Source organism: Mirounga angustirostris, unplaced genomic scaffold (genome assembly GCF_029215605.1).
Source record: "Mirounga angustirostris isolate CCGP_5_RB_7025 unplaced genomic scaffold, mMirAng1.0.hap1 SCAF_1, whole genome shotgun sequence".
NCBI classification, from domain to species: Eukaryota; Metazoa; Chordata; class Mammalia; order Carnivora; family Phocidae; genus Mirounga; species Mirounga angustirostris.
This window is the reverse complement of record NW_026991709.1, coordinates 93649897-93662199: the sequence shown is the minus strand read 5'-3', so window position 1 is coordinate 93662199 and position 12303 is coordinate 93649897. Positions and strand designations below refer to the sequence as shown.

Below are 12303 nucleotides of genomic sequence, written 5' to 3'. Positions count from 1 at the left end.
CTGGGACAGACCCCAGATATGCTTCTTATAGTATCACAGTGATCTTGGCAGTCATAAATCTTACTTTAAATAAATTGTAGGTTAGACAGTAGGTTGGTGTGCATTTACCTTCTAAGGTACATATAGATAAGATAATGATGAATTTTAATAGAATAAGTTGAAGCTTTTGAGTACTTTATATGAAGAAAGATTTAAAATGGAAATCTAAGTATTAACACACTGAGAAATGAAGGTGAGAGGTTTTAATATTAAATATCTTTTATTGGAAAGGAAAATAGTAACATGTTCTCATTCACAGTAATGAATAAGCTATGACTTTTTATAAGTTGCAGCCCCTTCTCAGTCCAATGGTTCACATAATGGTTGTATCACTGTTGTATACAGATTATGGTTTGTTGCTGTAATTGGGCATTGGGCTTTTAAAATGAGCCAAGAACAAACTTGTAAAGTTTGGGGTTTGTATATTTTGACCAGCACTCTAATCTCTGCCAAAGAAATATCAGGGTGCTGCTCAAATGATTCTGCTGCTTTTTTTTTTTTTAAGATTTTTTTTTTTCTATTCATGAGAGACAGAGTGAGAGAGAAAGGCAAAGGGAGAAGTAGGCTCCCAAGGAGCAGGGAGCCTGATGAGGGACTCGATCCCAGGACCCTGAGATCATGACCTGAGCCGAAGGCAGACGCTTAACCATCTGAGCCACCCAGGCGCCCAGATTCTGCTGCTTTTCCTCCCATTTTCTTTAGCAAGGAGTAGTGACCTATGTCCACTATAATCACATGATAGCTAGAGAGAGCCATGAGGAAATCTTGTCACAAGCTTCAGATACTCATTTAAGTCTAGTGTTGTACTATGTAGAAATGAAAGGTAGACCATTCTGATTTCAGATATAAGGTATCATGTAATAGACACGAAACCCAGGTCACAAAGATGACTTATTCTAAAACATGATATCCACCTACTTCTTGAAACATTTCTTCCCACCGTAGGACCCAAAGGAACGATTGGGTTGTCATCCTCAAACAGGATTTGCTGATATTCAGGGACACCCATTCTTTCGAAATGTTGATTGGGATATGGTATGTAAATTTTCATTGTTTTCTATGTTAGGTTTCATTATTATCTTGGGCCAAATTTTATTATCTTAAAAGAATGTTGAAAAACAAATATATCACAGCTTTAGTAATAACTTAAAACCACTCTCTAAAGTGCTTTTTTAAAAAGCTTTTAAAACAGTAAAAGCTTAGAATATTAATTTAATGGAGCAGGTTGTAATATTAGTAAGGCCTGCGTCAGTGTTCAGTTTTGTAAATGACTTCCATCCTTGTGAATACTGTAGAGCCATGGCTGAGAACTCACGGGGATAGACCGAGGAGGCATCTGAGGGCAGAGGAGAAATGTAGAGGTGGAATTTTTCTGAGAACGTAGGCTTGAGCTGTCATCTAATATGTCTTTCCTAGATGGAGCAAAAGCAGGTGGTACCTCCCTTTAAACCAAATATTTCTGGGGAATTTGGTTTGGACAACTTTGATTCTCAGTTTACTAATGAACCTGTCCAGCTCACTCCAGATGATGAGTAAGTAATTCTATAGACTGAAATATTTCTAAAGTTCTTTGAAAGTTTCATTGTTAGTGGCTACACAGTGCTTCATTATGAGATTATAATATACTTTACTTAGCCATTCAGTTACGGGATTATTTGAATCTATGAGACTCTTATAAATTATAACAACTGCCCTCTTCTACTTTCCCTTCCGTGCCTTATCTCGAATTCTCACGACAACCTTGTGAATCTACTTATTGTCCTCTTCGTCTTACAGGCAAGGAAACTGAGGCTCGGAGAGGGGAAGCAGAGTTTTAGAGTTGCCAGGTGGCTGCCAGGCAGCGGCGTCAGGACGCAAACCCCAGTCTGCCCAAGTCCACGCACTTGCGCTGCCCTGGACTGCCCTGTTGTGCAGGCCGCCATCTTTGTCAGAGTCCCTGCGTGTTACCTTGAGATAGATTCCTCGAAAGGGTGTTAGTCCAAGGGGATCAAATGTTTCAAGCTCTTGATATGTATTGCCCGACTGCTTTTAAAAAGATTACATTACCCTACCAAGTCCAGCCAGCAGTGAGCTGACATATTTTTTATGTTTATGTTGAATCTTTTAAAAGTAGGGTTTAGAATAATTTGGGGACATTTGATCATTTACCTGTCATTACAGATTCGTTCTCTGATCTCGAGGAGGCCCTTCCTCCTCGGCAGTATTTTTACTCACATCTTGTTAATTCCTACCACATTCTTCGTGCCAACTGTTCCAGACTGTCTCGAAATTTCAGAAGCCTTCAGTCCTACCCCCACGACCCCCACTGTTAGTGGATCAGCCTTGCCTTAACCTTGACTGCAAGGATGGGGACCCCGTCCCCCTCCGGTGGGAGCTTGCTCCCTTTTCAGATCTCACCAGACCACCTCGAGGCTCACAATTGCTCTCTTACCTCCTCTTCCTTCTTCCCTGCGCTTGGGTGTCCCTCGCTTGCAGGGGGTGCCCCGTGGCCCTAACCTGTTTCCTTAGCTTCTGCCAGGATCTCATTTTGTTAGTTAACGTCCATTCCTCTACCTCCTTTAATTTCTCTTTCCCTGCTGCATTTCTGCTACTTATCAACATGCCCAGAAATCCTAGTTTTTCCCCTGAATCTTAGCACATCTTTGAACCATCACATTTTCTTCCTTCATTTTTTCAAAATAGTTAATAGAATCTCATGGTAAAAGAGAAATAGATAAGCAGTATCTCTCCCAGACTCCTTGAGAATAGTCAACGTTGACTGGGGCTTTCTTACTACCGGCACTTTAACTCCTTACAGTTTAACCTGTTCCTTCAGCGTCTGAAGGTTGAATTGACTGGTTAATTTCTGACTTTTAAAGCATATTCGGAGCAGTCCTCATCTCCCCTGATGTCTGTACGGCATTTGGCACTCACGGCCTTGCTTTGTTGGCACTACCCCTCCTGGTTTTGCTGCATCTGTGTGACCACTTGTCACCCCTTTTTCCCTGTCCCCAGTGAGACTGGGATGTTCCACAGTTGCGTTCATGACAGCCTTCTCTTTGCTATATGCAGTTTGTGCCTTGGAGAGTTCAGCCAGCCCCACAATATTGATACCAGCTATTTAAATGACGCCCAGCTAAACTGGGAAACAGTTGAGCAAAAGGCAGTGTACTAAGTACTAGACATTCAAAGACGATTAACATGTAGGTGGGTCTCACAAAAAGCTTACTATTTACTAAAGGAGAGAGAGGTGTACCAATATAATTACTTCTGACAGCGTCATGTATTAGAAAGAATACCAGATTCGATCAAAGGACAGGAATTTGAGTCCTGACACCACCTCTTACCAACCGGGTAACCTGGGTTTGAATTTCTTTCTTTCTTTTTTTTTTTTTTTAAGATTTTATTTATTTGACGCAGAGAGAGAGAGAGCACAAGCAGAGGGAGAAGCAGGCTCCCCACTGAGCAAGGAGCCCGATGCAGGACTTGATCCCAAGACCCTGGGATCATGACCTGAGCCAAAGGCAGATGCTTAACGACTGAGCCACCCAGGTGTCCCTGGGTTTGAATTTCCTAACTTTTCTGAGCCTGTTTATTTTCTTACTGCCTCCGTCACAAGGCCACTGTGAAGAATAAATGAACGACGATTCTGAAGCACCTAGCCTCCACCCAGTATCTCTTCTGAGCTGCATTTCTGTCTGCTTGTGTAAACATCTCCCCTAGGTCGCCAGATAAGCACCTCAAACATACAAAATCTAAAATACCTTTAGTAATGACTCTTGAGGTTCCTAGCTGGGTCAGCCAGTGGAGCTTGTGACTTGATCTCCGGGTCGTGATTTCGAGCTCCATGTTGCGTATAGAGATTAAAAAAGAAAGAAAGAAAAGAAAAGTAATGATTCTTTATGGTCTCTTTTTCTGTTATTCTCAATCAGTTCCTTGTTTTTATTTACCCTTTTCTGCTCATTATGCTATCACGTATTCGTTCAGATTCAAAATGTCCGTGATTATTGACTCTTCCTTTTTCTTAACAAACTGTAACATACTCAGCTGCCAAGTCCTTGTCTCTTTTCCCTTTACTTCATTACTCGCATCAGATCCTTCATTTCCATTCCCATTGCCATGAGTCTAGTTCACATCTCTTTTAGATCATACCCAGAATATTACACTATCCTCCTCATTGGGCACCTTCTTTGCTTTGCCACCCATTCCACACATCTCAGTAGCACTCCCTTGTCGGAAGCCTCCAGGAACCTCCTGCTTGCCTAGCAGATAAAATCTGTCCCCTTGGCCAGCAGTGCTGGCCTCCCACCATCTCCTGCCTGACCCCCCGGTCGTCTCTCGCTGGCTCTAGCACAGATGCTGTGCTCTGACCAGTCTCCGTTACTGTGCGTCCTCTGGTAGAGTGCTCTGACCTTCGCTCATGCCGCTCCTCTGTCAGCACCCTTCATTTTTACGTACGGAGTCTTCATCTGTCTGAGCTACCTCAGATGCAGCCACATCTTTGATGAATCAAGGTGAACCTCTTCCGTGTAAACGGCACCGGCTGCTTTGAGCTAGCCATTACCTTCCTTCCAGATCATCTGTCATTTGACATGCTTCTGTTCCTGTGCTTTCAACTCTAATAAATTACTTGCATTTTTCGCAGACCCAACATCATCTTTCATAATTCCGTTTGGTAAGTGTTTATACAATGAATGCTGGCATTCTCGATTTCTCTAACTAGAAGTCACCCCCCCCCCTTTTTTTTTTTTAGAACTGTGGTTAGATCAGGACTTAGCTGTCCTGTATGAAATTTAGCAGGTACTGCTTTCTCTTGTAGATTTTCATTATACGAGATACCTTCCCTCCTTAAAGGAGGGGACTATATCCTGTGTAACTTTGTGCTCTGCAGTACGGTGTGTGCATTTAAGTATTAAAATATTCAATAGTACTACTCTTATTGCATATTAAAGTAGAAGCTTAGTGTAGCAGAATGCTAGCGTCTCTACTACCTCCCTGCAGTATCCGCTCCTTATTTCAGGTCTGTGTACCTGTCCCTATTGCCTTTTCCTTTCAGTTAACTTCTCCTGGGCCTTGTCACCATCTTCCTGTTGAGGTGATGACTAAATTGAATGCTAATTCAGACCTGGATGTTTACCTATAAATACGAATGTTCAGGTCAAAAGTTAAAATTAACTAGACTTGTGACAGTTTGTGACTTTTTTATTCCTAGCCTCCAATTTTGGACCACCTTTTAGTTCCAAACTTGCCTGTGGGATTGTTAGTCTTATTTTCAGTATTCTTGATTCTTCTAGAAAATGTTTTGGAACTAATCTAAACACTTAAGAGATTTTTTTCCCCCATAATCTATGTAAATTAGCCTTATTTTTTTTGTTTTTTTGTTATTTTTTTTTCTAAGATTTTATTTATTTGACAGCACGAGCTGGGGGGAGGGGCAGAGGGAGAAGCAGGCTCCCCACTGAGTAGGGCGCCCAACGCGGGACTCAATCCCAAAACCCCAGAACCTCATGACCCGAGCAGAAGGCAGACGCCCAACCAACTGAGCCACCCAGGCGCCCCTGCTTTTTTTTTTTTTTTCATTTTATTTTACCAATTAAGTAAAAAGTTGAAGAAATCTAGATTATGAAAATTAATTTATTCTTCTCTCAACAGTGACATCGTGAGGAAGATTGATCAGTCTGAATTCGAAGGTTTTGAGTACATCAATCCTCTTTTGATGTCTGCAGAAGAATGTGTCTGATCCTCATTTTCCAACTATGCATTTTGCTTGTGTTGCCATTTAATGCATGAATAAACTTGTTACCAGCCTGGATACCATGAACCATTTTATATTTTTCACCTACAAAAAAGCACTCAATATCTTCTGTTATTGGCTGTAAGAGTCAATTATTACATCTAACTATGAAAAAGAAAATGAAACTAGTTTCCAGACAGTCGTGTCAACACTTAACTATACTGGTAATCCAGCAGCCTACTGATGAGTAATGAAGTCGTCCTTTTGTTTAAAGGAAATACTTACACTGCTTTTAAACAGCATATCCGTTGCATTAAGGCACCTGGTGGGATTACGTCGTAAGCCTCCCGTGATTTTTTTGTCATTCTTCATTCACTTCATCTTGAAGTGTTTAATTTTGATATAAAAGAATAATTCAAAAAACAACAATTTATTATATTACCTATTACTTTCTGAGTTGTGTTTAAAAATTCAGTTGTAAATTTTATTGCCTTGGATAATTAAATTATTGATTTTTAAGGCAACAGTTATTAAACTGGTAATCAAAGATGTCGTTGCTTGCTTAGAATTAGGGATACAAATTCTCCTTGAGGGAAAAAACAGGCATATTGTATTAAGTATCAGATTCCAAATCATTAGCTGTTTTTGAAAAACTGATTAGAGTGATTTCTTTAGTATATGGGCATTAGCTTCTGAGCTTACCCCTTTAGCCAGAACTTTAACTGGAATGTTAATAAATGTCACTCAAAGAGCCCAGGATGCATTTGAATGTAGCATTTTTCAGTATATAGAAAGGAAAAAAATAGAAATTTAAAATAGATACCGAAAAGTAAGATTGTGAGATTTATTTCCTTATTAGCAAATCCCACAGTTATTTTTTGTGATTTGGTTTAGATAATAAGGAAGCAGTCATTATCAGACTTGTAAAAGCATTCCATTATCCAGTGGAGACAGAACGTATGCTATTTTTTCCTTATAATTTAGTATACAGAAAAAGTATTTATCTTCCAAATAGTGTCTTAACCATACTCACTTAAACATACTCACTTCTTCACCAAAGCCCCATTATCCATACTTTTGGACCCTGCTTATGGAGTCTTCAGTGAAATTTTTAAAAATAAGGTACACATGAATAAATATTAAGGACATGCACATACATACCCCACAGTTCCAGCTCCTTAAGTGAGTTTTTATTAAGTAGGTAACACATGTAAAAAGTAGAATACATTTCAGGGGCAGAGTTCTTCAGATTATTTTTTATTAATATTAGTGTTTAGCAATTTATTATTTAAAGGGATGCCAATGATAGCATCTGTTTATTTTGAATATTTTTTTAATATAAAGGGATGTAAAAAGTAACCATAATCATCTAAGTTACTGTCTAATCTTAGTAAAATTGAATTTTGGGGAAAGCTATCTAGTCTTAAATTTAGAATGATTTAAAATTTATAGGCATTTAATAAATTATCTCTTTTGGATGCTACATTTTATTAGAAATGTAATTTTTCTGAAGTTTCTGGCCATATACTCATTTTTCTTGAAATAACTAAATCTGAAAGCAATGAAAACCTCAAAGGAAAACGTTTATATACATTCCCATGTTTATGTAACAGGTATATATGTTTTTCTTAATACCTGAAACTTGTTTAAAGAAACAGAATTCACTGCAAACCATAAACTCATAGAAAATTCGGACATATCAGAAATATATTTATGATCTTGCTTTTAAGTGGTACTGTTTCCCTAGGGCATTAGTTCTCAAATTTTAGAATGGGGAACAATCACCTGGGATATTTGTTTAAAATGCACATTGCTGGGCCCACCTTAGAATTCTTTCGGGTCTTTGGACCTTATTTTGAGAAACACTTTCTTTGAGCTATTCTTTTATTTTGTCCTGTAGTTATATATTAGAATATTCATGATAAGTGTTGAGAAAGGGGTAGGCAGTGAGTTACTATCTTATCTACAATTTTAAATAAATTTTGAATGACTTCTTCAAGTTAGATATCTCCCCTCCCCCCAAAATCCCATCTATTTTCTATCAGTAATGTTACAAATGATGAACATTTTTCTGTGATGAGGTTTTAACCATTATTCAGGGTGGTCTTTTGTTTTTAAATATTTTTTTTAACAAGATTTACCATGTATATTTTATACAAAATTGCATTACAAATATGTTTTTAATTGTGTTCTGTTTTTTGTAGTTTTTAAGTGCCATGCCAATTCCTTTTATATTATATAGAAGTTCTTTCAAAATACTCAACGGGAATAAGGCAGTTGACAGAATGGTTGGAATTTTGGTGTTCTAAGAAAAAAACTTATTTTGCATAAGCATGTCTGTGGTCAGATCATTTTATGTGTATGCAGCCTGAATTGCATATCCGGTATTATGCTTGTTTGGTACCTGTATATTTACTTTTTAAATTTTGTTCTGTTTTGATTTTTGTCATGTAGAATACTGCCTTGGTCATCATAATGTAATCTGTATTTGTGTACCCTTTTTTTACTTTAAAATCTTTAAATAAAATGTTTAATACTCACCAAGACTGGAACAGGTTTAATATGTAGCATTTCAGAAATTTGCATAAGCACAGGGTGCATCAAAATTTGTTCAAGGAGGAAAGTAGAAATTTTAGAGTTTGGAATTTTGCTTTACTTAAAGTAGCATTCTGGTAGTGCTAATGCCATATCACAGACGTTCATTCATAAAATATCGTTCAGTGTATTTTTAAACTCACTCTTCTATGCATCCCTGCTTATTGGGAAACAAATTAGTAAAAAAATCAGCTGTGAACATAGAGCATTTTAACTAGCTTTAAAACTGAAGCGAATTTAAACAGATTCAGAACAGGTTATTCCCAAATTATGTTGTACAGTGACTTAAAGTTCCAGAACTTCTCCTTTCTCGGATGTACCTGGTGTCTATAAATAAAAGGTATGAGCCTGGCGCCCCACACTTAACAAACCTCTTTACCATAACTTAATGTCTCCTTCCCTTCACCAGGAGAATAAAATCTTAAGTGCCTTTACTTTTTTTCTTCAGTGGACTTCTCAGAGAGCTAGTGCTTATATATTAAAACCACCAAAGACTGATCTCCTGTGTCTTATTTTTTTAAAGATTTTAAAGTAATCTCTACACCCAACATGGAGCTCAAACTTACAACCCTGAGATCAAGTCACACACTCTACCAACTAAGCCAGCCCCACACCTCCTGTGTCTTATTATTTTATCCGAATTTCAATTCTTCCTTAAAATGGAGTTATAGACAGTATTAAGCTCTGCTCAAGCTAGCCCCTGTATCAAATCATAAATTTGGTTGTTTTCTTTGAAATAGTAAAATCCCAAAGCAGAGTCCAAAGAGGAGTTTGAAGCTCTAGGGAAATTGTGCAGTAAGGCGACCAGTTTCTCCCTGGTAAAGCCAATCTCCAGTTTTTAGCATTCAGCAGCTTGGTTTCTGGACAACACCCAACAGTGAGTTGTTTGGTATATTGATGGCCTGTATCTCCCTAGATTTACCCTCCTCTGCCCTAGTGCTTAAGGGATCAGTTAAGACCCAGATAGTCCGAGTAGTTGGTATCTATAGTTTACTGTTTCAGAATATACTGTAATTTACTATGCACGGCACTAAAAAAGAATCTCTGGCCTTGGCATTCAAGACAGAGCATGGACATGCTGAGAAAGATGTTCGTGTCTACAACAAATAGTCCAATGAGAGGAGCCAAATAAATGCAATAAAATCTACTCCTAATAGTTTATCAGCTTCACCAATGAAACTTGTCTGAGTTTTACTTGACATTTGTATGTGATTTATGCTAGACATTTTTCAGATGTATGGTAGATTCCACAAAGCTTTCAGAATTCATATATACACAATAAGAATTCATTTATAAACACTAAGAATCCATATATATACATATATGCACTTGTATATTTACATTTGATTGTTTTTGGCTCTTGTGCCCAGAAATATGAATGGGAATGGAAGACAAAATTGTTAAATGCTTCTGCTTAGATTGGATTTTGTACAATTCATCTTTGAAATTTACGATGAAAATGAATCTGGCTCAGAATTTGAGAGTGATTTCCGGCAGTCAGTCCACCTTCATGTAGCAATTTGTGCCTTACTGGCATTGACATGATTTTTACTCTAATTACTATTCTTAATGTTTTTATTGAAGAAAATGAAATTCTAATTTTTCTAAGAGTTAAGTGATTAATTACTTGGTGTGATCTTTTATAGGATGTCTGAAATTTAAAACCCATGCCAGATGGATTTGAGGTTTGAGAGAGCTTTAGCTTTTTTTTTTTTTTTTTTAAAGATTTTATTTACTTATTTGACAGAGAGAGGGAGAGCACAAGCAGGGGGAGTGATAGGCAGAAGGAGAAGGAGAAGCAGGCTCCCTGCTGAGCAGGAAGCCCAATGTGGGGCTCAATGTGGGGCTCGATGAGGGGCTCGATGAGGGGCTCGATCCCAGGATCCTGGGATCATGACGTGAGCTAAAGGCAGACGCTTAACTGACTGAGCCACCCAGGCGCCCCAAGAGCTTTAGCTTTTCATTGACAGTTTAGCTGATCAGAAGCAAATTCTAATTATATAGGAAAATCCGTTAGAAAAGAAAAAAGCCAGTTGAAAAGCTCTACCAAAATCCATGAAAAATTAGATGCTGCTTTTTTTTTTCCATAAAAGGTAAGTGCTGGGTTTCTAGAGGTAGTGACACGAAATGAGATTTAAAACTTACATGATATAAACTGTCTGCAATGTGGGTGGTTATACTTGGTGACTTTTTACATTATTCATAACATATTTAGGGGAAAATCAGGTAAAGGTAGTTAAGTACAGGAACCTATTTTAACTCACATTTTATGGCCTTTTACAGAACATTTTCTTTCTAAGCCAAATTTTTTTCTTGGCACTCTAGGTTTTTATTTAAAAGTCAGGTTTTTAAATTTAAAGATCATGAAAGGATGTGCATTTGTGAACAGTTCGAAAGTTTACCCAGTTTGAAACAATATTTCAGTGAGGAAATCTAAGTCACTGTGGCAAAGACTTGATATTTTGCTAAGTTATTCCTTCTTTAAGTTTAAATTTTTAATTATATTTATCGGAGGCGTTACAATGTGTCTAAGCACTCTGTCAATTCCGCAGGATTTAGAAACATTTTATTATGAGGAATTTTTTGTGATCTAAAGAATAAATGTGTTCAGAAAAGTTGACGTAAGTTCAAAAGAAAAGTCTGTGTGCATGTTATCCCTTTAGGTAGGGGATATTTCCTATGATTAAAATAAAGTTAACATTCTCCCCCAGGCAGTGAGGTCTGAAACACATGGGAGGGAGAGACAGCCGTATATCCGTCTCTCAGAATGGTGATTCTCTTTGCTTTACCACCACCAGGGGCCAGTCTGTTGCTGTAATCAGGTCAGAGTTACCAGCACCTTAGCCCTCTGGAAGAGGCAGTATGTTCACTGCAAGCCAGTGAACAAGAGGTTCCAGGATTTCATTGGTGCTAAACATGTGTATTGTGACTTTACAGAACTATCAGAAATCAACATTTGAACTGCTCTTCTGTGGGAAGTCTCAAATATGTTATCTGGGAGGCTGGTAAGTTTTCAGAGAAGTGCTTTGCCTCCTGGTGTCAGAACTTTTAGATCTATTAAACACAAGTGAGGACCTACTATGTGCCAGGCACTGGGGATATATCAAGCAAGAATTTCGTCATATCATATCTCATGCTTCCCCTCTATGGAGGGTACCTTCAGCTGAAAATAAAACCAGAGCTGTTTTCAGCCACTTAAATGTTGAGAAATTCAGTGAAAACAAAATCCAAGAAATGGCCCACATTCTTTAGTTGTGGAACTTTCTATATCAAATATTGGGTGGCACCACAGATTTAACCCATGAATGTTTGTAGACCCTCAGATTGTCCATTAAAAACATGATTTCAGAAGAATTTTGACTCTGTTGCTATTTCAAAAACACTAAACACTTTTGTACTGGAGGTAAATGGTTGAAAGCATCAGTTTGCCAAGAAAAGGCATTTTCTTGTTAATCCTGTTGAAAATTAATTTCCACCATGCCTCAACTCCAGGCAGGTATTTACTTCATTGCCCAAAATAACTGATTGGATGATGTGCGTAAGTTGCATTAAACAACCTCACACCTTCTCCTTCACAACTTTTCATCAACAAGTTTTTTTAAGCCTGGTTGTGTTGTTGACACCACTTTATAATCTGCACATTGTAACTTGGTAGTAAGAGTAACTAGGAAGTATGATAGCCGTCCACTTGCACAGTATTCTTAGAAGTATAAGAATTCCTTTCTGTTTTTTAAAATAGTTTTTAAAAAAGCTTGTACTTTAGAATGAGGCCTGGCATTTTTTTGTTTTGGTTTTGGTTTTTTTGCTTCTTCGTTTTTTTTACTTCTGTTTGATTTTCAGTGATGCCAGAGGAAGTTACATTTCCCGAAGAAAGTTGCTCCTCCATGTTGGGTCCACCCAAAAAGGAATATTATTTATGGATTTTAATAGCTGACGTGGGCCAGGCATATGCTAAA

At 37.9% G+C, this 12303-nt stretch overlaps 1 protein-coding gene across 4 annotated transcripts in view; it reads left to right on the top strand.

The window, feature by feature from the left end:
- The window catches only part of PRKCI (protein kinase C iota), a 67736-nt gene extending 59444 nt beyond the window's left edge, over nt 1-8292 (top strand). For all 4 annotated transcript variants that reach the window (XM_045903400.3, XM_064585518.1, XM_064585521.1 and 1 more), the window contains 3 exons: nt 985-1074; nt 1456-1571; nt 5671-8292. In XM_045903400.3, the coding sequence (XP_045759356.1) occupies nt 985-1074; nt 1456-1571; nt 5671-5758 (294 nt within the window). In that variant the 3' untranslated portion in view covers nt 5759-8292. The remainder of the gene's footprint in view (nt 1-984; nt 1075-1455; nt 1572-5670) is intronic.
- Nucleotides 8293-12303: the final 4011 nt, after the last annotated feature.